Raw genomic sequence first — 25,907 nt, 5'->3', positions numbered from 1 at the left:
ACACGTGTAAAAATAAGACTTCCATTGACTTCAGTGACTTTTTTTTTTTTTTTTTTACATGTGTATTCTTTACATGTGTATTTTGCCAAAATGAGCACGTGTTTACTCCGTTTGAATGGACTCTAAATATGACCCAGTGTGTTTGAGGAGAAGACTGTTCAATATTTGAGCCAATTATTGGGCACATGCTTTTATAGAAACACTTGTTCCTGATAATTGGCTTGGCTTAGGGTTATGACATAATTCCATGCCCACTTATCTCTGCTAGTGGTAGTTACAATGACATTTTAAGGCCAGGGCACCACATAGTGTAAATACTGCGGCAAAAGTCCCTACAAAGTGCAAAAAAAAAAAAAAAAAAAAAAAAAAAAAAAAATACATGCAGCAGAAACACTGATTACAATTGCAGCATGTATAATGGAAGCCGAAATTCCGCAACACATTTTTCCGCAGCACCTTTTGGCTGCGGTTCGCTACATGGGGCCTTAGCCTAAAGCCAGTTGCACACGAATATGTGCTAACCAGCGGCCGTGAATGGACGGCATATTCGTACTGTCGTGTGCAGCCGGCTTAAAACATTTATTGTTAACTTGTTGCCAAACAGGTTGTGGGTAAACCAGTAACAAATTACTTGTAGATTAACAATAGGAATAATCCGTCTAAAAACATTTACTTTCCTACATTTGTGTAATTATTTTTTTTAAGGCTGGGTTCACATTTCCTTCAGGATTTCCACTTCTCGAACAGAAAAAATTAAAATCCTGATCGGTATGAATCAGTTATGTGATGGATACAACATCTTGTCGTGGAACCATGTATTTTAATGGAATCTGTTGGATTTCAGTAATGTGTATCATTTTGATATACAAAAATAATGCTTGGAGAAATTTTTTGCTTGTGATTTATGACACAATTTGCAACAGGGGCTCCAAATGGAACCTGATAGCTGTGAACATGCCTTTATGGTATCGGACAATGGAAACAGAACAGGAAATCAATGATAGCACAAATTCTTATTTATTATATTCTAGGCCACTATAAACAACAATAGGCAAAAAAATACACTGATTATAAACTGATAAACATTGTGCTTAAGTAGAACAGGTAAATGTGGAGGCTTGTTTCTTCCAAGTTAAGTAATGGTCTAATATTAAAAAGCAGTTAAGAAAAAAAATAAATACCATAATAAATGTCATGTTCTTGGTCTGTGTTTGGTAGCAGTTCAACCCAATAAAAAGAAAACAAGCAAGGCATAACCAGCAAGAAGAGTGGAACTATTTTTTTTCCTGATCGCAGACAGTCATATCAATTTCAGTAGCCTAAGAACTATGTCATATTGTATTGTAACATACAGATTGCGCGGAGTCACTAAAAACAAAAAACATTGTTACCATCAGACATTATATACGTAACTATTTCATTAGGAGCATGCGTGAATGCTTCTCAAGTTTTCTTATTGATCAGCAACAGTGTTATGATTCAGTTGAATGCAGGAATCATTGTTAAAATTACCTAAAAAGAAAGGTGCTATAAACACCTGTACACATCACCTAATAGGTTTGTCCACAAGAAAAAAAATTAAAAATAAAGTGCGGCACATGTCCATGCATTACAGGAAGAAGATTCTGATCAATAGCAATAATCAAGGGTTATGGCAAGATAGTTACAGCAGACAGGTAAGATGACAACACACATTACATGATGAAGTCTACCTCTTAAACATACAAGATAGATCACAGTTGATAAAACAGAAAGATAGCTTTAACTTAAGCAGAGTTCATATTAGTGTGTAAGCCTCCATTCCACATATTTTCACCACCACCACCACGATGGAACCGTTGGTTTCTATCTTTCGCATGGGATCTGTCACAGCTTTTTTTTTTTTTCTGCTCAGCTGATGTAGAAAAATTATATTCACACTTATGTGAGCTCAACTTTAAGGCTAAGGTCCCACTTTGCGGAAAAGCTGCTTTATTGTTGCAGAATTTGCTGGGGTTTTTTTTTGCCAAAGCTAGGAGTGGAGAAGTTTAGTAGAATGGAGAAGTATAACAACTTTCTTTATATTTTCCTTTTTCAGCACACATCCAGCAAAATCTGCAACAAGAACAGCAGCTTTTTAGGGGCTAAGGCCACAAGTTGTGGAAACACCGCTTTTTTGGTAGATCTTTTTGAGCCAAAACCAAGAATGGCTACAAAAGGAATGGGAAACCTATAGGAAGGTCTTATACCTGTACCTTCTGCTCAATCCACTTCTTGTTCAAAAACACAATGAAATCTGCAACAAAAAAAGCTACATTTCCACAATACAAGTCTCAGTTTTTAAAGAGGACCTTTCACCACTCCAAGCTTGTGCAGCTTTCTGCCCCATGTTATAGATGCAGCTGCACAGACTCTGGTGCACTTTGAATTATCTCCCTAGCCCCCCTCGTTTTGGAGCTCTGAGCCCCGTTAATTCTGGCGCCCTGTATGTTAATTAAACCTTTACAGTCAGAAGGGCGTTTCTGACTATAAAAACAAGAGCTACGTCAGTCTGACACTGTCCAATTAGCAGTGGACAGTGTCGGAGCTGCTTCCAGCTGCGTTTTCTCGGGAGTTCTCGTGAGATCAGGCAGTCCTCTCTTCACAGGGCTGCACAGAAGACCCGGAGAAGCGATCCAGGCTGTGCAATGAAGTGGTTGAAAGATAACTTCACCGACATTGCTACAGGTAAGTAAAGAAACCCCTAAGCAATGAGCAGAAGTGCCCTGTACACCCTGTGGACCTAGATCTAGCCCCTATACAACGAGCATTAACCCCTATAGCCCCTAGGCAATGAGCATTAACCCCTATAGCCCCTAGGCAATAAGCATTGCCTAGTGGCTATAGGGGTTAATGCTCGTTGTATAGGGGCAAGACCTAGGTCCACAGGGTGTACAGGGCACTTATGCTCATTGCTTAAGGGTTTCTTTACTTACCTGTAGCAATGTCAGTGAAGTTCTCCTTCATCCACTTCAATACATGGCCTGGATCACTTCTCCGGGTCTTCTGTGCAGGCCTGTGAAGAGAGGACTGCCTGATCTCCCGAGAACTCACGAGAGCACACAGCAGAAGCAGCTCCGACACTGTCCACTGCTAATTGGACAGTGTCAGACTGACGTAGCTCTTTTCTTTATAGTCAGAAATGCCCTTCTGACACTGAACGGCTAATTAACATACAGGGCGCCAGAATTAACGGGGCTCACAGCTCCAAAACGAGGGGGGACTAGGGAGATAATTCAAAGTGCACCAGAGTCTGTGCAGCAGCGCCTATAACATCGGGCAGAAAGCTGCACAGGCTTGGAGTGGTGAAAAGTCCTCTTTAAGGCCAAGACCCCATGTAGCAAGCCAGAGTGAAAAAGGGCTGCAGGAAAAGATGCAATGTGTTTCCGCTGAAAATTTTCCACATCACTTTTCACAGAAAGTCTGCAGAGTGCTCCTCCATTTGCTTAACTCAAAGAGTTATGGGAACAGAGTAGCATTCCTGTTTACTTCTATGGGTCTTATTAGAAGCGATGTTCAACTGATTCTATAAGGACCCCGTGGCATGTGTATTCTCATCTGAGCCATAAAATACTGGGATAACACAGTACGAATTGTTAGATTGGTGGTTCTTACAATCAGAACTAAGACCCCAGTACGTGACATGTACTATACCAGTTTTCATACATTCTAATAAGCACTTGCTTGCCACGTCACCTCGCTAAGTGGCACTTGTCAGACAAGTGAAAAAATTATTGCTACTGATCTAAACATAGAAACTGGAATGCATTTAGAATAAAGCATGGTGAAATATGAACATTAAAAAAAAAAAAAAAATGTTTCACAGTCTGCTTTTTTTCCTCTGCAAAGAAGGAAAAACAAATATATTTACATTTTCTGGGTCAAATAAATATATTTAGAATTTGTGGGAGTTTCCAATATAGAGACCATTCAGGTTGGCAAATGAAGGATGGTGCAATGCTTCAATGATATGCTATCAGAGTTTAAAATATATACATTAAAATTAAAATAAAAAATCAACTAATATTGTAAAGTAACTAGATATAATGTTTATCTGCAGCACATATTAGGTTGCAATTTAGCAAACTATTAAGTTATGGTATTTGTTGTTGTTCCTAAGGATATAAGTAAAACAATTACATAATCACAATGCCAAGATAATGCAGCCTCAGAGAAATAAAGAGTTTGTCCAGCTTATAACTTTATAACTGTCTGCAAAAAGTTGTTTGGTTTTTTTTAAAATTAACAGTATTGTCATTTCATTATTCCCCAGTGCCCGCCCCAGCTTCTCTCTCCTGGACCCCAGTGATGAATGTCAATATCATTATGTGAATGGCTGCAGCAATGGACACCGTAGACTCAGTTTGTTGAGTTTTCTGGTAAACATGGACAAATTGATCCATTTTCCAGTAGTCAGGATAAGGGATGGGGGGGGACTAGTTATATTTCCATTGTGATTTTCAAGTATTCATCAGAGTTTTAGGCAAATTCTATAAAGCCAAGTCTCATTTGCAAATCTAAAAGTCTTTAAAAGTTCAGGATACAAAAAGTGTATCTATAAATAAAAAACTTAAAATAGCAGTAAAATAATCACTAGTGTCAATCCAAGTATAGGTACACAGCAATGATGTAACTTTGTCCCTACAGAAGTCATGTCATCTTGCTGTTCTTCTTCTAAAAAAGAAAAAAAAAATTAAATTGCAAATATCATATGCACATAAATGACAAACATGATGTAAAACAAGACTAGCTGTAAGTGGTTCAGGAAAGTTTGGATTCTGATCGGCAATAGAGCAAATTTCATGATCGGAATTCTGATCCTGATCTTTTCTGGCGGGATCGAGGTCTGAGGTTATTTCCCACAATGCTTGGCTACTGGCCAAGCATTGTGGGAAAAGCTAGCAATGTTAACTACTACTACTACTACTACTATAATGTACAGTAATGGAGATGTAGCAGAGTCCAGTATACGGCACAGCAGGGACAAAACAGAAGAGTAGATAGATACTATCTACTCGTGAACTTCAGCCATGGCTTATTATGTGGCGAGTGCCTCGTCTTACTCACAAAGTGATTAAAAAACAATGTTTCATGGCCATTTAAGTGTTCCCTTGCCCTTTCTATGCATTCTAAGAACTTGTATGTATTTTTTGGTAACTTTTTATAGCTTTTAAAACGATCTTAGAAAAAAAAAAAATCCCATTGACTTGCATTAGGATCGAGATCGGGTTCGAATGGAAAATGATCGGAAATCGGATTTTAAAAAAAATCGATCCTGAAATCTCAAGATCGGCTCAACCCTAGTTCAGACAGTGATAAAAATGCAGGTTCCAAAAACATCATAACCTGTATATCTGCCAGTATGAATAGTGGCCCATGTCTCTGTTATAAAAACAGATTCTATTGCGTTATTGCAGGGCCTCTGCTAACATACAGGAAGGAGTCTAGAGGAAAAACGAAACTTCTTGCCAAAAGAGAAACAGGATGAAGCTGTAATATACCACAGTTACAGCAGTCTGAAAGAAAGTGTATAAGAAAGAAAACAATGTCATGATTTTCTCATCGCCAAAGCCCTTCAAGGCTAGGGACCCCATGTTGCGAAAACATCAATTCTGCTGCGGCAAAAAAACACCACTTTTTACAGTACCTGCAAAGTGGATTGGATTATGGCTAATCCCTACCACACACTGCAGAAAAATATCCAAAAACCAATGTGTTCTTGTAAATCACAGCATGTCAATTATACCTACGAAAACGCTGAGGCTTTAGCCTTAATGACTGCCACTGGCAAACTGCAATTTTATGATAACTATGGAAATAGGTAAAACTCCTCCTATATGCGGCAAGAAACTGGTGGACTTTTGTTTCCTTCCTCAAGGTGTGGATAGGGTGGCCACTGTGCACCTTGAGGGCAATTCCCTTATTGGCACAGTCTTTTCTGTTTTACTTTACGGACATAATTTGATTTTTATCAATTGATGCAAATCGTCAAAAGCAATACTTCCCATATTAAATCTACATATGGCTTCTTTACTTGCAACCAATGGTATGCTTGTATGGGAACACATATTTAAGATACATACACTGTATGACAGGGCAAAAACTACTGCAGTATTAGGGTGCATTCACACTGAGTAAACGCTAGCTTATTTTGTAGAGTAAAATTACACTTGTAAATTTTGCTATCCCATTGACTTCAATGACATTTTACAGGCGTATTTTTACAGGCGTATTTTTACACTTGTAAAAAAATATCATTGAAGTCAATGGGATAGCAAAATTTACAAGTGTAATTTTACTCTACAAAATAAGCTAGCGTTTACTCAGTGTGAATGCACCCTTATACTGCTAAATCACTTCAAGTGAAGCAGCATTAACAATTTCTATACTATATACACACACTGGCAGTAAGATTACTGGAATAGCATGTTTGTGCCATTGAAGATACAGAAAAATGTATATTTCATCCTGAGAAAGCTGGGTGGAAGGGAAGGTCTCAAAAGTTGGGTGTTTCATTGTATTTGCAGACAAGTGGGTTGTTAGCAAGGTTATTCAGTGGCTAAATGTGAGGGCTGTACAAGTAAGGTGACAACCCTTCCCATAATGCTCCCTGTCAGGGGATGTCCGACTGTGCCAGGGCCTGTGGGAGCCAGAAATATGAGAGTTTGTGAGAGCCACTGTGTTTGTGACGATACTGGGTAGTAGGCCTAGAGTCTCATAGTGAAGGACACTGAATGTGTTAAATCCTCAGCCGTCTGGCTTCTGACTATTTTGTACATGCTGTTTTGCTGTAAAACGGAAATCCACGTCAGAATCTGGCTTAAAAAAAAAAACAAAGCCTCCCATTGAATTCAATGGGTTCCTTTTTCTGCGAGTTGTTTGTTTCCACTCATGGAAAAAAGAAGCAACACGCCCTTTCTTGACACTGATTCCACGGTTGAATCAGCCACAGAGTCTGCGGCGCAAACACTCCCTCCCGACTAGGCCCGTTCATTTGGGCCTAATCTGGAGCGGATTGCCGCGACTGGATGCCTGTGCACTGCACTCACATCCAGTCGTGGCTAGCCTTTTTTTTGACCGGATTCTGGAGACGGCCTCCGCCTCAAAATCCGGTCCAAAAAAACTGTGTGAACCCAGCCTAAAGCTGGCTGAGGTTACTTTTGAACCAAATTCAGTGTGTTGGAGTGAGAACTTATTGGAGGTTTCTGACGTGTCAACCATCTTGAGGAAGAGAAGTGATCATGAGATCTTTTTATAAACAGATTTATTTATTACTGGATTCTACATAGTGCAATAGGTAGACTTTTTGTATAGAGGTACACTGGACAAGTCTAGGGCCAAAAGGACACGCACTGTTTAAAATGACCCTATGGAGCGTGTATATAAGGTATAAATCTATTTTCCACCAATTGGCTAGTCATTTTGAGAATTGATCCTCTCCGCTTTAAGAGATTTCTTGCTACTAATCTGCCTGAATAAAATAGATTTCACATTAATATTTATTTTACACACAAAGAGAAGGAATTTTGTACTTACCACATCCTACTTGAGGTGCCAAACAGTGAAGTTCTCCTGAGAAGCATCTACATAAGGAACAGCCACGGACTACCCACTGTCCGTTGAGTATGCCATTTGGACAATTGCTATAAAAAAAATAAAAAAAAATCCTCTATTTTAGCTTTTTGAAAACATTTTGTAATACCTTAAACATTAATGTTATCTCTAGGGCTTATTATGTGTCAGTTTAGAATACGGATTTCATTTACTACATGGCAATGCCACAATAGTACTTTGTGGGATAAGTTTTCTAATAAGAAAATTAATAATTAAACAAGATGTCTTTAGTGTAAACTGCAGAATTTCTGAGAAGTTCTTGCAATGACAACTGACCCCTAATTCTCCACACTTCCCCGCACCCAATGCCATTTGCATATGCCCAGACACAACATAACTACTTACCGAGGCCACTTCTCATATTCACAGAGACGTCCAGTGTACTCATAAGGACAGAGGCAAAATCTTCCCAGAAAACAAGATCCTCCATTATAACAACATTTCTTGTTTAATTGGTGACCTTTTGGGAAGAAACAGAAAAGAGCTTAGAAATAAAGGGATAGGTTTTTTTTTGTTTTTTTGTTTTTTTTTAAACAAGGCACAGCATGAGCTCAGTTTTTCGTTTTCTGAAATTTCTTTGCTTCTGATTTACAATAGAGCTTCATTAATATTCAGAAAATTATTTATATTTCGGGAACATAGGCCAACCCTACAGCCCTGATTTATGGCTCATTAAAATCAGATTTCTCAGTCAGTACTGCAACCAATCACATTAGATTTACCTTTCCCATAAATATTGTGACTGCAATAAGACCCTAAATCAAGTATTTCACATATTGAATTTATATAAATTCTGGTTATGACAGGGTATCAGACCTAGGATCCATACTGATGGACACAGCGTTACAATCTAATCTTTTTCACTTCTGGTCAGACTTCAACAAGCATATATGAATGCAAAACAATTGTTTACTCCTCATTACCATTGCAAATGCATCCTTACTTGAAATAATATTGTATGTATAACCGTAACACATATTATATGCTAAACTGTAATACTGAACATAACATCCCACCCAAACTCATAGTCAGGAGCACTTACTTTTAATGATACCCTGGAAAGGTATTTTGTTCACAGGTGTGGTTGGACTCGCAGTAGTCGAGTTGACTACAAGCAGGTCAATGTAAGAGCTGAGGTTTAATTTTGAAGAATTCCTTTGATGGCAAAATAATCCTTCACATTTCCTGCCTGTTAAAAAAAGAAAAATAGGCATAAACTAAAAAAAAAAAAAAAAAACAAAAAAAAAAAAAAAAAAAAAAAACACGACATGGCCCATGTGAATATATCCTAAACTGTGATAAGGATTCCATAGAAGTGCATGTACTGTACTTGGGCACAGATTCATAGGTCTTGCTGTAGGATTCTCTACAAATAAAAGTAAAATATGGTATGCTGTCACTCTAGGGCTACATCCATACAACAATCAAATAAATGGATATTAAAAACAGATGCAACTGTCAGTTTTCCATTAGTATATCCCTTATTTTTCATCACTTTAAGGCTTCGTTCCCACGGAGTAAGGCGCCGCGCATTCAGACACGTATACACGTGTTAGAGTGTGAGCGCTCAAAACAGATCCCATTGACTTCAATGTGTGCCAGCTTAAGCGTGCTACACATTGAAATCTATGGGTTAAAAAGCCTCCCATTGATGACGCGTCCCGCGTCATGTGACGTCTGACATCATTGAAGATGGACTACTTCGGAGGCCGACAGCGGAGGAGCTGGGAGATGGGTGAGTAACAGTGTTTTTTTTTAATGTTTTTCTCCCCCTTGCTCTCCGATTATTATACTCTGGGGTCTGAAAAGACCCCAGAGTATAATAATTGTTTATGGGTGTCCACAGTGGGACATAATACTGTGTGCAGGGGCCACTATGGGGCATAATACTGTGTGCAAGGGCCACTATGGGGGATAATACTGTGTGGAGGGGCCACTATGGGGGATAATAGAGCACGCAGGAATGCGTAGGAAGGGGTCAGTCGAGGTCTTCGGCGTTGGTGTCGGTCGGGGGGGCCATGTCAAAAGTTCGCCACGGGGCCTCGCCATTCCTAGTTACGCCACTGGTGGGAAAGGAGCATTAAAGAGGACCTTTCACGTCCTCTGGGCTATGCCTCTGTCCTACATGCAGGACTTTGTGTCCGTGCAAAACAAAAACCGGTTTTCAGGCAGAGAGGCCGCATATAGACACTGGCGGTCACCTTTAAAGCTGACCACTGGCAAGCCATCCCCTGTCCAGTTTCCCTGGGGTTTACGATGGAAACCACGGGGCGGACAGCAGCGATAGTGTGAACCCAGCGTAAAGGAAACTTTTATACTTCCTTCTTCTGCTCAATTCACTCCTGACTTTGGCTCAAAAAAACCACAGCAAGTGCTGGAAAAAACTAAAACAAAAAACAAAACAGCATGGCGCTTTAGCCTTAACGGCTGTTTATACCTGGTGTGAGTGTGTGTTCCATTTTTGGAACAACTGTCAATTTCGGTGCAGTGCCAGTGCAGTGCACCAGCATCCAGTCGGGCACTCCGTTCCAGGTTAGGCCCAATGCATGGGCCTAGTCGGGAGTGTCTTCAGGCTGAATTGTGAGACGAATCGGCCTGAAGAATGAGCATGTCGCTTCTTTTCAGAAAAAAGAACTGACCGGCTCCCATTGATTTCAGTGGGAGCCATCTTTTTGGTCAGGATTTTGAGGCGGATACGGCCTCAAAATCATGACCCAAAAACTCTGTGTGAGCTTACCCTGACCTGGTTTTTGCAAAAACTGGGGAGATGAGATAGAGGAGAGGGTACACTAGCAGCAGCAGCAGCAAGCACAGTGAGGACTGAGGAGACATAGCACTGGCTGTATACGAGTAAAATGGTGATGATGCTGCTGCTGCTGCCACTCAGGGCCTCACTCACTTGTCATCTCACAGCACACAGTTAGGTAGCAGGTGAAGGGAGCAGGGCAGCTCTGAACAGTTAGTGAGATCATCTCTTCCTCAAACTCATGACCATGGGGCTGGGGCTAGATTTACTCATTCATACCGCAATGCCACCATATACTCTATTCACCATTTTATAGCCTGTAGCACGTACTCACAGTCATCACTGTCACAGACTTCTTGTGATCGCAGATTCTTCATAGGGGTAGGGCCAGATATGGAGGGGAACAACAAGAGAAGCAGCGTGCATCGAGAAACAAGTCTTGGGAAGTCTCAGCAGCCTATGCAGGCAGTTTTAACTGCATACTGGTGTTTGCATGGTCAACTAAGAGGCAAATTGTAAGTGTGAGCACCCGGCAACCGAGTGGGCCCCTTCAGGAGCATGGGGCCCTGGCACTTCCCTGGGTATGCTGGCCCTGCTCCACATAGATCACAGGCACAACTCCCAACCGTCCCGCCTTCCACGGTACAGTCCCAATTTTAGACTGCTGTCCCATGGTCCCACACGGCTTACCGCATGTCCCACTATGCCCCTGAAGTGTTTTGCTTATTAACAAGCTTTCCCCCGATCACCACCCACTCTTATAACAGTTAAAAGGTTGCAGGGTGGACATGTGAGATGCAGGATGGACTGTGTATGGGGGAGATGTGGGGTGCAGGGTGGACTGTGTGTGTGGGGGGAGAGATGTAGGGTGCAAGGTAGACTGTGTGTGGGGGAGACGTGGGGTGTAAGGTACTGTGTGAGGGAGAGATGTGGGGTGCATGGTTTATTGTTTGTCAGGGGGAGAAATTGGGTTCAGGGTGTACTGTGGGGTGCAAGGTTGACTGTGGGTGGGGGGAGAAATGTGGAATGCATGGGTGTACTGTGGAGGGAGAGATGTGGGGTGCAGTGTGTACTGTGGGGGAGAGATGTGAGGTGCATGGGTGTACTTTGGGGTGCTTGTGTGTACTGTGAGGGGGAGAGAAGTGGGTTGTAGTGTGTACTGTGTGGGGGGTGAGATGTGGGGTGCTTGGGTGTACTGTGAGGGGAGAGATGTGGGGTGAGGGTGTACCCAATGAGAAATGGATGAGGAGTCAATTAAGAAGTGGGTGGAGCTAAATTTTCTGCATTCTGCCCACAATTTCTCCCTCTTTCTGTCCTTTAAAAGTTGGGAGGTATGCATAGGTACAGTGAGGGTCCATTGCACAAAGTAAACCTAGTCATTCAGAGTGGTTAAAGGGATTCTACCACTAAAACACTTTTTTTTTCTAGTTACCACGTCGGAATAGCCTTTAAAAAGGCTATTCGTCACTTACCTGTGGAAGTGCTCTCCGCCGCGCTGTTCGTTCAAAATACCGGTTTGTACCGGTATGCTAAGGAGTTCTCTCGCAGCGATGGGGGCGTCCCCATTGCAGCTCGAAAACTCACCGCAGCGCCGCCTCTCCGGTCTTCAGTGTCCTCCCCTTGCCTCTTCAGCGTCTGTCGGACGCCTGCGCAGTATGCTCTCTGTTCGGCGAAGATTGCCGAACGTACTGCGCATGCGCGAAAGTTCGGTGCCCGCACTATGGCTGGGATCGCAATTTCGCGCATGCAATCTTCGTCGAACAGAGCGTACTGCGCAGGCGTCCGACAGTACGCTGAAGAAGCAAGGGGAGGACACCAAAGACCAGAGAGGCGGCGCTGCGGTAAGTTTTCGAGCTGCAATGGGGACGCCCCCATCGCTGCTCCTGCGATGGGGACGCCCCCATCGCTGCGAGAGAACTCATTAGCATACCGGTACAAACCGGTATTTTGAACGAACGGTGCGGCGGAGAGCACTTCCACAGGTAAGAGACGAATAGTCTTTTTAAAGGCTATTCCGACGTGGTAACTAGAAAAAAAAAGTGTTTTAGTGGTATAATCCCTTTAACCAGAACCACAAGGATAGGTTTACATAGATTTCTAATTGGTTGGAATTTAACAACTCATAAAGAACAACAAAAAGACTTGCATGAAACTAGTGCGTACAGGGGCATATATGATAAACATGTTACTTACTGTAGGTAAGTGTGATGAAGTACTGTGCAGACACAATGAAGCAGACCAGGAACCTGCAACAATAATAATGTGTGAGTGCTTCTGCTGCAAACAGCATCCATTCATGTAACTGCACAAGGTTTACTAATGGGACAGTTCTTAACCACAAGTTGGAATAGAAATGAAAGCAACATTCACATAAATGCTAAGAAAACCTGGATTTTTTTTTTTTTTTTTGCCCCATGCTTGTTTTACAGATTCCTCATAGCCATTTTTGATACAAGGCCTAAAACTAATGGGAATAGTAGCATAAAGTGAAGAGATCCCTTTCCCACAGTCAATGTCTTGCACCAGTATTTGTAAGGTGGAGTGGAACCTACTAAGGGCTTGTTCACATCTGCACCCGGGATTCCATTCTGCAGGTTTCCGTTTCCTCCTCAAAATCAGGGCAGGAGACGGAAACTTTCCGGCATCTTTCAAACCCATTCATTTGAATGGGTTTGAAAAGTGTCCGGCTGTGAGCGCCGGTGAGCGTTATATGCTCTATGCGGCAAAAACGGGTTTTTTTGTTGTTTTTTTTTTTTAACCGGACACAGAGTCGGACATGCAGTACTCTGTGTCCGGTTTTAAAAAAAACTGCTTCGCCGCAGAGAGCAGAAAACGCTCACCTGCTCTCACGGCTAGATTCCGCATGACATGCATGTAGAAGACGGAAACCTGATAACGGAGACCCAAACGCCAGTGTGAACCCAGGGTCAGAAAAAAAAAATAATGGGAACCCAATCCTGGTTTTCACTTACAAATACTAATACAAAATACTGTCTAGTGAAGTGACCCTAATCTAAGCTACTCAGCCCACGATGTATCGATGTCCATGAGTCATAAAACAAGGGGTTGTAAATTCAATACATTAAACAATAGAGTTACAGTTACAACAGAACATAATATCCTCCTGATACCTTGGCTACAAACCCTGCTTGGCCTAAATATATACAAACTAGGAATAAATACTTATACACATTTGGAAAATACTTACCTTATAAAATGCATTTCTTCCAAGTTTGGTTAGTCAATTCCAAGTTCGTGATCAACTTTGTTACTGCAGAAAGGATTCAGGTGCTTGACCAAGACTAAACATCACCTTTTGCAGACAGCCTAGTACTTAAGATTCCATGTGAAACCACTCCCCAAAGTAAGTCCTTTCAGTGTGGTATTAACATATCTTTACAACTTCTTCTAGCCTAACTCCTCCCAGCCTCTTGTGCACAAGGAAACTTAATTATGTATGCTTAAAAAATGCCTCTAAGGCTCCACATAGCAGAAACGCAGCTTTTTTGTTGTAGATTTTGCTGCAGTTGTTTGAGCCAATGCCAAAAATGGCTATTTATGGGAAATATATAGTGAATTTTTATACTTCTGCCTTCTGCTCATTCCACTTCTGACTTTGGCTCAAAAAAAACAATAAAATATGCAACAAAAAAAACCTGTGTTTTTCACAACGTGGGGCCTTAGCCTGCATCCAAGTATTCTGGTGAACAGAAAAGAATCACTTAGGTCTCAATAACATGACTGTGGATAAAAATGATCAAAAAAATTGGTTGAAACATTGTGATTTTTTTGATAACGAGTTAAAATGTAAAGTATCTACATCAATTTGTATTACAAATGCGGAAATGCAAAGGAAAAAACACTGCATTGTAATGTCCCAGTAATGTCAGTGACCTTTCTTTAATTTAATCCACACACTTTGGAAAAAAAAATGCTGCAGAAAAGCTGTTTAAGGCCGGGGTCCCACAGGCTGGAAATACTGAGATTTGCCCGTGGTGGAAACGCCATGGGAAAAATCGCAGCGTTTCACAGTACAGGCAAAGAGGATAGGATTTGAGCAAATCCCACGTCCACTTTGCGGTAAAAAACACTGTGCGGATACGCCGCAGTTTCCAAAACCGGCACAGTTTTGGAAATCGCAGCATGTCAATTATCTACAGAAATGCCGGCGGTTTCCCCATAGATATAATTGTAACAGAAAGTATGGTTTTTCCCGCAGCGCTTTATTGCTGTGGGACGTCCCATGGGGACTTAGGGCTCATGCACACGGAGTCAACGCGAGCGTATTTTAGCATAATTCACATGTATAGAATACACGTGTAAAAATAACACTCCCATTGACTTCAAGTAAATCTTTTACACGTGGCGCGTTTTTTTACACATGTAAAATATTTAATTGAAGTCAATGGGAGTTTTATTTTTACACGTGCATTCTATACCTGTGTATTGTATGCTAAAATACGCTCTCGTTAACTCTGTGTGCACAAGCCCTCAGCCTAAAAGCACACATGCATGAAAAACGCAGCATGTTAATTTTACCTGTGGAAAGATTTTGTCTACAGTCTTATATGGGGAACGGAGAGATGAAATGAAAAACGCAGTGGAAAATGCAACAATTTATGCATCAGTATATAAGTATATAAGTCCTCTACTCTGTGTTACCAGTGAATCAACCAAAAATAGTTTGAGCAAATTATTATTAAAAATTAAAGAGATATATAATACTGCATATCTATGAGGGCATGAAAAGTCCTCTTTAACTCAACCACCTTTACTTGTTGTCATTAGGGCCATACGCACACACAGAAAATACCTTCCATTGCAGAGAACGCATGAAATTTACTGTGAATACACATGCAAATTTTGTCTGTTTGGGTTCTCTCCTTTGCAAAACAATGGGAGAAATTTGCAACAAATCTCCTTCAGGCTACTGCTGTACATAGTGACCAAAACTAAAAAACCTGCAGAAAAGACTGTAGTGGAAATTTATTGTGTTTTTTTCCACAGTGTTTTTCACAAATACACAGAGTTTCAGCCTCTGTTATACTTATACGGTCAAAACGCTTCATCTTCGCAATATGGACAGTGGCTGACAGTGGTTATTCCCTTATATTCATCTTGACATTTTCTGTAGACTGAAACTGTCTGCTTCATGTAAATCACTATCCACTCACACAAAAATATCCCACAAATGAAATGCTGGTTAAAGCTTTGTTCACATAGAACAGTTTCCTGCACTTTAGATTGAAAATAAAAACCTGTTCTTCATTGCTGTCACATGTGGTTTGATCAGTATTTTGTATCAGGGTCAAAACCCGGAGGCTTCACTTAGCTTTATATATTATGCGTGAAAACAATGATGAAATACTATTGTACGAAAGTGTGCTGTATATTTCAAATGTAACAGAATAAAAAATGCTAACAGATACACTTGTAAAATAATGGTAGGATAAAAAGACTGAATGTACACAAGTCTGTTTGACAAGTCTGTTTGTACACAAGTCTGTTTGAATTTTTGTATTGTGAGGCCAGGGTAAAACTTTTGCCCTGTTCACATCTGCGTTGGTATTCTGTCCGGGGGAGTCCGCATGAGGACCCCCCCAAATGGAATACCAAATGCAATTCAAAGCGCTGTTCTGTAAAAGCACACGGACCCCATAGACTATAATTGGGTCCGTGTGCATGCTACCCGGCCTTTCCTGTCCGCATGATGCAGCAAGCACACGGACCCCATTATAGTCTATGGAGTCCATGTGCTTTTACAGCACAACGCTTTCAATTGCGTTTGGTATTCTGTTTGGGGGGGGGGGGGTCCTCATGCGGTCTCCCCCAGATGGAATACCAACGCAAATGTGAACGAGGGCTTACTGGGTGAAATTGCAGAAGATTTAAACAAGTACCATCCACATGCTACATAAACATCTGCAGCACAGAGTGATTTACAGCATATCAATAAGGCTTCAATAAGGACCACAAGGCAGTTTTGGCTGCAAAGATTAACATGCCACACTGTGACCCTTCACTCATTTTAGTGAGTTTGGTCGCAATGCTACGCCATTCACTAAAATGAGTGAAGGAGTCACAGTGCAGCTCGGTCACGTTTTAGCTTTAGGGCCCCTTCACACGGAGTTTACACTCCGTGTATTCTGTCCATTTTACATGTGTAAAAATACACGTGTAAAATGTAGTTAGCCATTGAGTTCAATGGCTTACGTGCGTATTTTTGAGCGCTCAAAAATACGCGCGTAAGCCATTGAACTCAATGGCTAACTACATTTCTCACATGTATTTTTACATGGAGCATTACTCCGTGTGAAGTCAGCCTAAGGGTCCATTAACACGGAGTAACGCGAGGCGTTTTTTGTGCTTATTTTGTGCTAATTTTTACGGCCGTAAAAAGACGTTTCCATTGAGTTCTATAGTAAAATACACCTGTATTTTTACGTTCGTAATTTTACGTCCGTAAAATGGACCACACGGAGTAACGCCTGGTGTGTATTACATCTGTACACGCCGGCGCTACGGCAGGCTGCCGAACACTTCCCATTCACTTCAATGGGAGCGCTCGTAAACGCCGCTGTTATGAGCGCTCCCATTGAAGTGAATGGGAAGTGTTCGGCAGTCTGCCGTAACGCCGGCGTGTACGGCTGTAATATACGCCCGGCGTTACTCTGTGTGAATGCCCCCTAAGAAAGTCCCATGGACTGTAGAGCTTAATTTGCTCTTAGCCTAGAGCTGTTACCCCTCCCCCAAGTGCAGTCAGGTGATCGGGCACTTCCTTCTGTGCAAGGGAGGATACCTTTCCTCATGTTGGTGTATACTGTGATCTACCTGAGCCCTATCACAAGTGCCTCCCCCTCCCCACCTCTGTCCGGGTCCTGCTCAGCAAGGTTCCCGCTCTCCCTCCCCTTTTTCCTGTGCTTGTACATTGTAGGTTGTTTTGTTCTGATTTTATTTTTCTTTTTAGTTCTGAGTTGATTTCATTCAAGTTGGCAGTTCCTGGAAGATGAGGGGACTGGATTGAAGGTGGATGTGCCCACTGGCAGTCCAGTGGCTGGCGCACCCCGTTGTACCTTTACCTGATTGCTTAACATCAGATGACGTATGTGTTTATTAGTGTTGAGCGAATAGTATTCTAAACTATTAGTCGAATACATCACTCCCATAGGAATGTGTGTATGTGGCCGAACACCAAGGGGTTAAGCACAGTGAATATTTGATGGCCATTAACACGCATTCCTATGGGAGCGAGGTATTCGACGAATACTATTCGCTCAACACTAGTGTTTATAAGTTATGACGTATGTTACGTCACCATTTGTTCAATTACGTTTTAAAGTAATTAAAATATTAATAAGGCTGTGACCGACCATCGTCCACCTAATGTTTAACTCTTGTATACAACTTTTTTTATGGGAGGGTTTTTGTATGGTGCCTAGGTGTGAGTTTTCGTCTTTGCAGTCTTGCACATGAAGATACTCTTAATATATGATAAGACACAATTTTTATTTTTTTTTTGCTATTTATTAAAGCAATTTTTGTATTGTGAGGATGAGTTCCCATGAAACATGCATACAACAGATTAGAAACTAGCAAATCTCTGGTGACAAATGTGTATCATGTGTACTGTGGTCAGAAAAGTGAACGAAACAAATCTCATTCACATGTATGCAGACATAACAGAACCCATAACTAGGACCCTGTCACCCTTCCACACCCTGCGGTCCATATGTAAACCCTCCCCCACAGAGGCTTGTTTCTACTATTCACAAGTTGCACGAATCATTCGTGCGAGTAGTGTGCGGCAAGCACATGGACCCCATAGACTATAATGGTTGCAGTTGCACTTGTATTCTGTCCGGGAGGGTCCTCATGCGGACTCCTTCCAGACGGAACATATAAGTTAGTGTGAACCTGGCATTAGGGATTTATGAAAATGGGCACCACTTGGGTGCTAAATTGCTGTGAAAAATTGATATTTTCTAATGGGAAACATAAAGGAAGTTCTTATATTTCTCCCTTATGCTAAATTGACTCCAGACTTTGGCTAAAAAAATTGGAAAAATAAAAGTAGATTTTTTGTAACATGTAGTCTCAGGCTAAGGTTTCACATAAACATTTTTTTTTTTGTGATTTTAACAGCGTTTTTTTTTTTAACAAGAAAAAACGCTGCATCCAATGGTGTTTTTTTTTAGATTTTCTTTGCCTTTTTTGTGGATTTTCTTTGCCTTTTTTTTCAGCCAATTTCCTTTGATTTTAATGTGCAAAAACAAAGGAAAAATGCTGTGTGAATTAAAAAAAAATGCAAAAAAAAAAAAAAAAAAAAGGCATAATTTTTTAATGGTGTTATTTGTATCAAAATGCACCATGGAAAATGATGTATGAAGGTAGCCTTAGGGTTTGTTCACAAAAGATATGACTGTCCCACGCAGTTAGCCGCACTGGGATGCTGATACAATACATCGGCATCCCGTCGCAGCAACCCGCTCCTGATTAGGCCCGAATGAATGGGCTTAATCCGGAGAGGGTCTCGAGCTGCGGACCCCGCAGCTGACTCAGCCGTGGAATCCAGAGGAAGATAGGGCATGTCGCTTCTTTTTCCAGTTAGCTGAAAAAAATCGTTAGCGGGAAAAAAAGTGAGGGACTCCCATTGAAATTAATGGTAGGCCTTTTTACAGGCAGATTTTGAGGCGGATTCCATGTCAAAATCTGCCTGTAAAAATCTGTGAGCGAACATACCCTTATACACTAGGAATTGTAACTCCGTGTATCTCTGTACAGGCTCCATCCACATATGTCTATCTTGTACATGAGGCCCAGACTGAGCTGGCAGAATTTTGAGGCAAAGTCTATTTGTTCTTAAAGCTGATGATAAATGGAATTGTTCTCTGTCACCAATTAACCTTTTTAAGGAATAAATTGGATCACAACAGAGCCTGTGGAAAAATGATCATGCAGGAACTGATGGAGACTGATGCAAATGAATAAACTCCGGCATTAGTTTGAGTGACATAAAAATGAATTGGATGCGTCAATGAATCTGTCATGATCGAAAATGTGCTACAAAAATAGTGTGAATGCACACCAAACTAAATCATATGGACTTTGATCCCCTATAAACACCCAAGCAAAAGCTAGTCCTCCTGCTCGTACTGCCATTATGACAATAAAGACTACTGCGATTTGTTTCTCACCTTTTGTTTTTAATAGAATATCATAATTCTAAGTGTTATACATATACATCAAAATAGAGATGGTACTGCATTTGGAAAAGTGTCCTCTAAGGCCTTATTCACATGATCGTTCCGTTCAGTCCGTTTTTGGCACGTGACACTGAAAAATGACTATGTGATGGCCGTTTTTTCTTAACAGCTATTGCACAGCCATATTAAAACCCATGAAAGTTCCTAATGAAGTTGCCTTTCCCAGGATTGAGACATTTTGGAATCAAACATTGTATTCTTGTATTCTTTCTCCATCACATTACTGTATAGGTTACACATATATAGTCCTTTGTCATGGCTGTAATGGGGTAAAATATGTTGTTATCGAAGGTGTGTTGTGTCTATGTATTGCTCGTGTACACACACACACACACACATATATATATATATATATATATATATAGATAGATAGATATATTGTAGACAGGAAGATGGAAAAGCCACAATGAAACCTATGCGGTTTTAATCACTTTTTCCTACTTTTGCACTATTGTTCCTGTCTATGGAGTGTTTTTTAATCATCATGGATTAAAAGTTATTTTTTAAAGAAATATTCCTGGTAGAGCGGATCCTTCTATCAATTCATTTCGTTTGTACCTATACACAAGCCTTAGTCGGAGGTTTGGATCGTGCACCCAGGTTACTTGAAATCGACAAGCCAAAGGAAGGTGGTGAGCTTTAAGCTTTCTTTTTTCTTCTATATAGATGGAAAAGTTGTAGATGGCAGGTACCTTCCACTGAGGTGGCTGGTATCTACACGGTGACTGGCTGGAGTATAGGTCCAGGATTTAGGAGTTGTTGTAGACCCAGGCCTATACTCCAGTCCTGGTTTGGTAGGTGACCCAAGGGATCAGCTATTAACCCTTTCCCGCCAATGGCATTTTTTGATTTTCCTTTTTTTGTTTTTGACTCCCTTCCTTCTAAACCCCATAACTTTTTTATTTATCCACTCCCAGAGCCATATGAGGTCAATCTTTGCAGGACAAATTTTTCTTCATGATAATGAAGAAAATGATGTATAATGTACTGGAAAGCTGGAAAATTTTTTAGAATGGGGTGGATTTGAAGAAAAAAATGCATTTCTGCCACTCTCTTACGGGCTTTGGTTTTACGGCATTCACTGTGCAGCCAAAATGACATGTCCCCTGGATTCTGTGTTTCGGTATGATTCCAGGGATACCAAATTTATATGGTTTTATTTATATTTTAACCCCTTAAAAAAAATCCAAAACTGTGTTAAAAAATCTTTTTTCTAAAAGTCGCCATATTCTGACAGCCGTAATTTTTTATACGTCCATGTACAGGGATGCATGGGGCGTCTTTTTTTGCAGGGCCAGATGTACTTATTAGTTATACCATTTTCGGGAAATACTATTGCTTTGATCACTTTTTATTAAAATTTTTATCAGAATCAAAACAGTGAAAAAACAGCGGTTTGGCACTTTTGACTATTTTTACTGCTACGGCGTTTACCGTATAGGAAAAATATTTTTATAGATTTGTAGAGCGGGCGATTTCGAACACGGGGATACCTAACATGTATGTGTTTCACAGTATTTAACTACTTTTATATGTGTTCTAGGGAAAGGGGGGATTTGGATTTTTAATACTTCTTAAATTTTTTTTTTATATATATTTTTTCATTTATTAGACCTCTTAGGGGTCTTGAACCCCAGGGGGTCTGATCACTAATGCAATGCATTACAATGCTAATGCATTGCAATGCATTGCAAAATATCGGCACTTCAATTTCAGGCTATGTAGCATAGCCTGCTATAAAAGCAATGTAATCACAAGCCGGGGAGCCTTCACAAGGCTCCCGGCTGTCTTAGTAACATGACGTCGGCCCTGGAGCTTACTCTAGGTGTCGGCGATCACCAGGAAAATGGCGATGCTCACGCGCAGCCGGGAAAATGGCGCCTCGGTCAGCTTTGACCGAGGTGCCGGAAGAGTTAATGCCTCTGATCGGTCTGGGGACTGATCGGAGACATTAATGCCAGTTGTCTACTGCGTAAAGCAGTAAACACCTGGGAGCCGGGCGGCTGCCATAGTTACACACCTGCATGCACCGTACTAGTACGGCGGATGTTGGGAAAGGGTTAAAGAGCTGAGGCTAACCAAGGGAAGTGGGTGTGTCTTGCATGAGAAAGCTGTGTGCACACTGCCCTGTGTGTGTGGAGGAAGAATCACCTTGCATATTGGTGAGAAAACCTTGGAGACTTACCTTCTTTGCATCCTGAAGTAAGAACTGTTTATGTTATTTATTTATTTTTTTTACCTTCTTGTTGAAGAAAGCTACTTTGATTTATATACTGGTGGACTGTGTGAACTGCTACCAATAAAGCTACAACTGAGAGCTGAAATCCTTGCCTCTGTCTGATTGACCTAGCTACCAGCCTACTCTGAAGGACCCACATTTACATAATACATAAATATATATACATTATTATAATTCTAATATTATTAGACCTTCAAATAAACTATTGGTCCTTTTCAAATGATTCTATTTTATTATCTCAATGTATGGACATGATGAAAGAACATGAAATATCTATTGATATGAAAGAAGCTTTTCTCCGGAAGCCAACAATTGAAAGTTAGACGCATGTGTTTAAAATGCTGGAGTTTGGAAGAAAGGGATTTAACAGCTCATAAAAAGGACAATCAGATTAAGAAAATTGAAATTGGGAAAAATGACATATTGTAAAAGAAAACAAGATAAATCCTAAATAATTTTCAGGTACAATGGCAAAACAATTGTGTAGTAGGATATGCAGTTCTTTCAGAGTGAAATGGACAACTAAATTATTCATGATAAGAGGCTGCAGCCATATTAGATGAATTATTGTTCATTTCTTACATTGGAAAAAAGTGACACTTTTAACAATCGTCTGTCACGATAACCGCTGACTAAGAACCTCAGCTAATCAGCCATTAGAAGACATGTAATGGACTTCTATCTATCTATCTATCTATCTATCTATCTATCTATCTATCTATCTATCTATCTATCTATCTATCTATCTACCTATCTATCTATCTACCCACCCACCCACCTATTAAGCAATCTATTTGTCTGGTTCATGCCGGAATGGAATTCACTCACAAAAATCCATTATTCATGTCCAACAGATTCTAGAAACGTGAATGTCCAATCTATTATTCTTGTTGGATAAGTCATTGCTAGATCGATTGCTTATTTCCCTGGGTTCTATTATAGGTTTCTGTGATTGGAACCAGAACCTGGCTCAAATCACTTTGCCTCATCTCTACTCTCCCATTTTCTTAGATAGCTACCAGTATTATGGGGTTACCTGAAAACATCATAATAGTAAAGCCAGCTTCCATAATACAGGTAAGTGCCTGTGAGTGGAGTAGGTGGAGCAACTCAGGGACCAGATACTGGTTCTGAGAACATGACATAGGGTCAGAACCGGCCCCGAAACCTGTGGTTCATCTACAATATAACCCACTTGAAATGTGTAGAAAACCTCCCCGGTGAATTTCTTTAACCAACATACCCACCTAGCGAAAGTACGAATGTAGTCATGAGAGTTCACATAGCTCATAAGTTTTGTTACAACATATTGGACCCAAAATTACATTTGTGTTAACATGGTGATTGCCTTGGTCTGCTTAACACTGTTTCTTATAAAGACTTCATCTGTTTATCAAAGATGGGTGAACAGGATTTGTTTTATTTTTGGTTCGGGTGGCTCAGGTCCAAGATTTTTTTGAGGTCCATCAAGTTTAGAATGAAATGCACCTTAAAATGGCTTAAAGCATAGTGTTTAACACTCTCAGGGCTTCTAAAATGTCTAATTCTCTAAATCAAACATAGCAGAGGTTATGTAAAAGTTACATTATTCAGACCCAGAGTATAGGTGGAGGCCGGGAGGTGTAAAAAATAATAAACAAAAACATTGAAACTCACCTTCTGAAATCTTTTAGGTCTCCTCACAATGTCTAGTGCTCTTTCTCCGCCCCCTTGAGGTGATGTCATGTGTCTGGGGTCGGCAGTAATTTTTTTCACCTCCACCTATTATACTCTGGAGTCTGAGGAGACCCCAGAGTACATTGCAACATCCATTTTAGTTCACCTCACACAAAGCTCCATTTGTTCAGTTTTGTTTAATATATATATATATATATATATATATATATATATATATATTTGGAACAACCTCGGCTCAGTATAAGTCAGTTCGCACATCTCTACTGTTTATTGTGTATTGTACACAGCAACAGTTGGACTGCTATACTATTATTACATGAGCCAGATAAGCATATTATATTATGTTTGGAATGAATAATTTGGTGCTGAACATTGGCTTCACTTATTTCATGGAAAAAGGGGGACTGAATTAAAGAGTCAAGCTTTATTCATACAACTGTGCCATTCTATACAGATCTAGCTCCCGTAAAAAAAAAAAAAACTAGCTGCACATGTTCATTTTAACTACCATTTTACATCTGTTTCATGTCTGTTTTTGATGGCCATTTTGCATATGTTTTTAATGGAACCATCTTTTTCTTTGACCCAACCCATTCATCTGTTTTTAACAGACATCACTCAGGCGTCAATTTGTTTTATATCTGTAAAATATGGATCTATTGCTGGCTGTGTGAATATTACCATGATTTATAAGACCTCATGGTATTTCATAAATCATGAGGATGCTGTAAATTCAGTACACAGAAGATAGAGCAGCAATCTCAACCTCTTCCCCCAGATGAAGAAACCTAGCTGCAACTCTGCGTCCTGTTACACCTTTATTCTTGCCAGATTTCTACAAGCTGCGCTGCTTTGCAAACAGCAAGAGTTTTGTACCCACAAGTAACAAATTTCCATAAACTGTCTTTAATATTTACAACATTTGATATTTCTGTGTTGATTTCGCAACATTTTCTAAATAATCCCATTACAGGAATAATATATTTTACTACAGGCAAGGAAAAGCATTGATTGAAACATTTGCTTAAGAAAAAATAAATGAAAAAATACCTTTTGATTTGTGTATGTTTCAGTTTGGAGCTGTGTTTTTAAAGATTTGCTTTAGAGGAATTTGTATCCATTTCAGATTTCTATATAAGGGATTTTTATTAGAGATGAGCGAACAGTGTTCTATCGAACTCATGTTCGATCGGATATTAGGCTGTTCGGCATGTTCGAATCGAATCGAACACCGCGTGGTAAAGTGCGCCATTACTCGATTCCCCTCCCACCTTCCCTGGCGCCTTTTTTGCTCCAATAACAGCGCAGGGTAGGTGGGACAGGAACTACGACACCGGTGACGTTGAGAAAAGTAGGCAAAACCCATTGGCTGCCGAAAACATGTGACCTCTAATTTAAAAGAACAGCGCCGCCCAGGTTCGCGTCATTCTGAGCTTGCAATTCACCGAGGACGGAGGTTTCCGTCCAGCTAGCTAGGGCTTAGATTCTGGGTAGGCAGGGACAGGCTAGGATAGGAAGGAGAAGACAACCAACAGCTCTTGTAAGAGCTAAATTCCAGGGAGAAGCTTGTCAGTGTAACGTGGCACTGACGGGCTCAATCGCCGCAACCCAGCTTTCCCAGGATCCTGAATGGAATACACTGTCAGTGTATTCCCGTATACCCGATATATACCCCGATACCCGTTCCAACGGTGTGCCCCCCCACCTTCACCCCAGAAATACCCTGCAAGTCCCCTAGCAATAGAATTGGGGCTATATACACCCACAATTTTTACTACTGGTATACAGTGCCATTGTCTGACTGGGAATTCAAAGAATATATTGGGGTTATAAATACCCTCATTTCTTGCTACTGCCATATAGTGCCAGTTTCTGACTGGTAATTCAAAGAATATATTGGGGTTACGTGCACCCACAATTTTTACTACTGGTATACAGTGCCATTGTCTGACTGGGAATTCAAAGAATATATTGGGAATACAAATACCCTCATTTCTTGCTACTGCCATATAGTGCCAGTGTCTGACTGGGAATTCAAAGAATATATTGGGGTTACGTGCACCCAAAATTTTTACTACTGGTATACAGTGCCATTGTCTGACTGGGAATTCAAAGAATATATTGGGGTTATAAATACCCTCATTTCTTGCTACTGCCATATAGTGCCAGTGTCTGACTGGGAATTCAAAGAATATATTGGGGTTACGTGCACCCACAATTTTTACTACTGGTATACAGTGCCATTGTCTGACTGGGAATTCAAAGAATATATTGGGAATACAAATACCCTCATTTCTTGCTACTGCCATATAGTGCCAGTGTCTGACTGGGAATTCAAAGAATATATTGG

The 25,907-nt window shown here is 40.6% G+C and overlaps 1 protein-coding gene across 1 annotated transcript in view; it reads right to left on the bottom strand.

Moving 5' to 3' along the window:
* Positions 1–4,082: 4,082 nt before the first annotated feature.
* Positions 4,083–25,907, bottom strand: part of LOC142208952 (cryptic protein-like) — an 83,417-nt gene continuing 61,592 nt past the window's right edge. Inside the window, exons 2-6 of the mRNA XM_075277849.1 lie at positions 12,572–12,624; positions 8,675–8,821; positions 7,978–8,092; positions 7,555–7,661; positions 4,083–4,692 (exon numbers count right to left, since the gene is read on the bottom strand). Coding sequence (XP_075133950.1) covers positions 4,589–4,692; positions 7,555–7,661; positions 7,978–8,092; positions 8,675–8,821; positions 12,572–12,624 — 526 coding nt within the window. The 3' untranslated portion in view covers positions 4,083–4,588. The remainder of the gene's footprint in view (positions 4,693–7,554; positions 7,662–7,977; positions 8,093–8,674; positions 8,822–12,571; positions 12,625–25,907) is intronic.

This window comes from Leptodactylus fuscus, chromosome 1 (genome assembly GCF_031893055.1).
Source record: "Leptodactylus fuscus isolate aLepFus1 chromosome 1, aLepFus1.hap2, whole genome shotgun sequence".
In the NCBI taxonomy this organism is placed as follows: domain Eukaryota; kingdom Metazoa; phylum Chordata; class Amphibia; order Anura; family Leptodactylidae; genus Leptodactylus; species Leptodactylus fuscus.
Note: the sequence above shows the minus strand (reverse complement) of the source record. Positions and strands in the feature narration are given on the sequence as shown.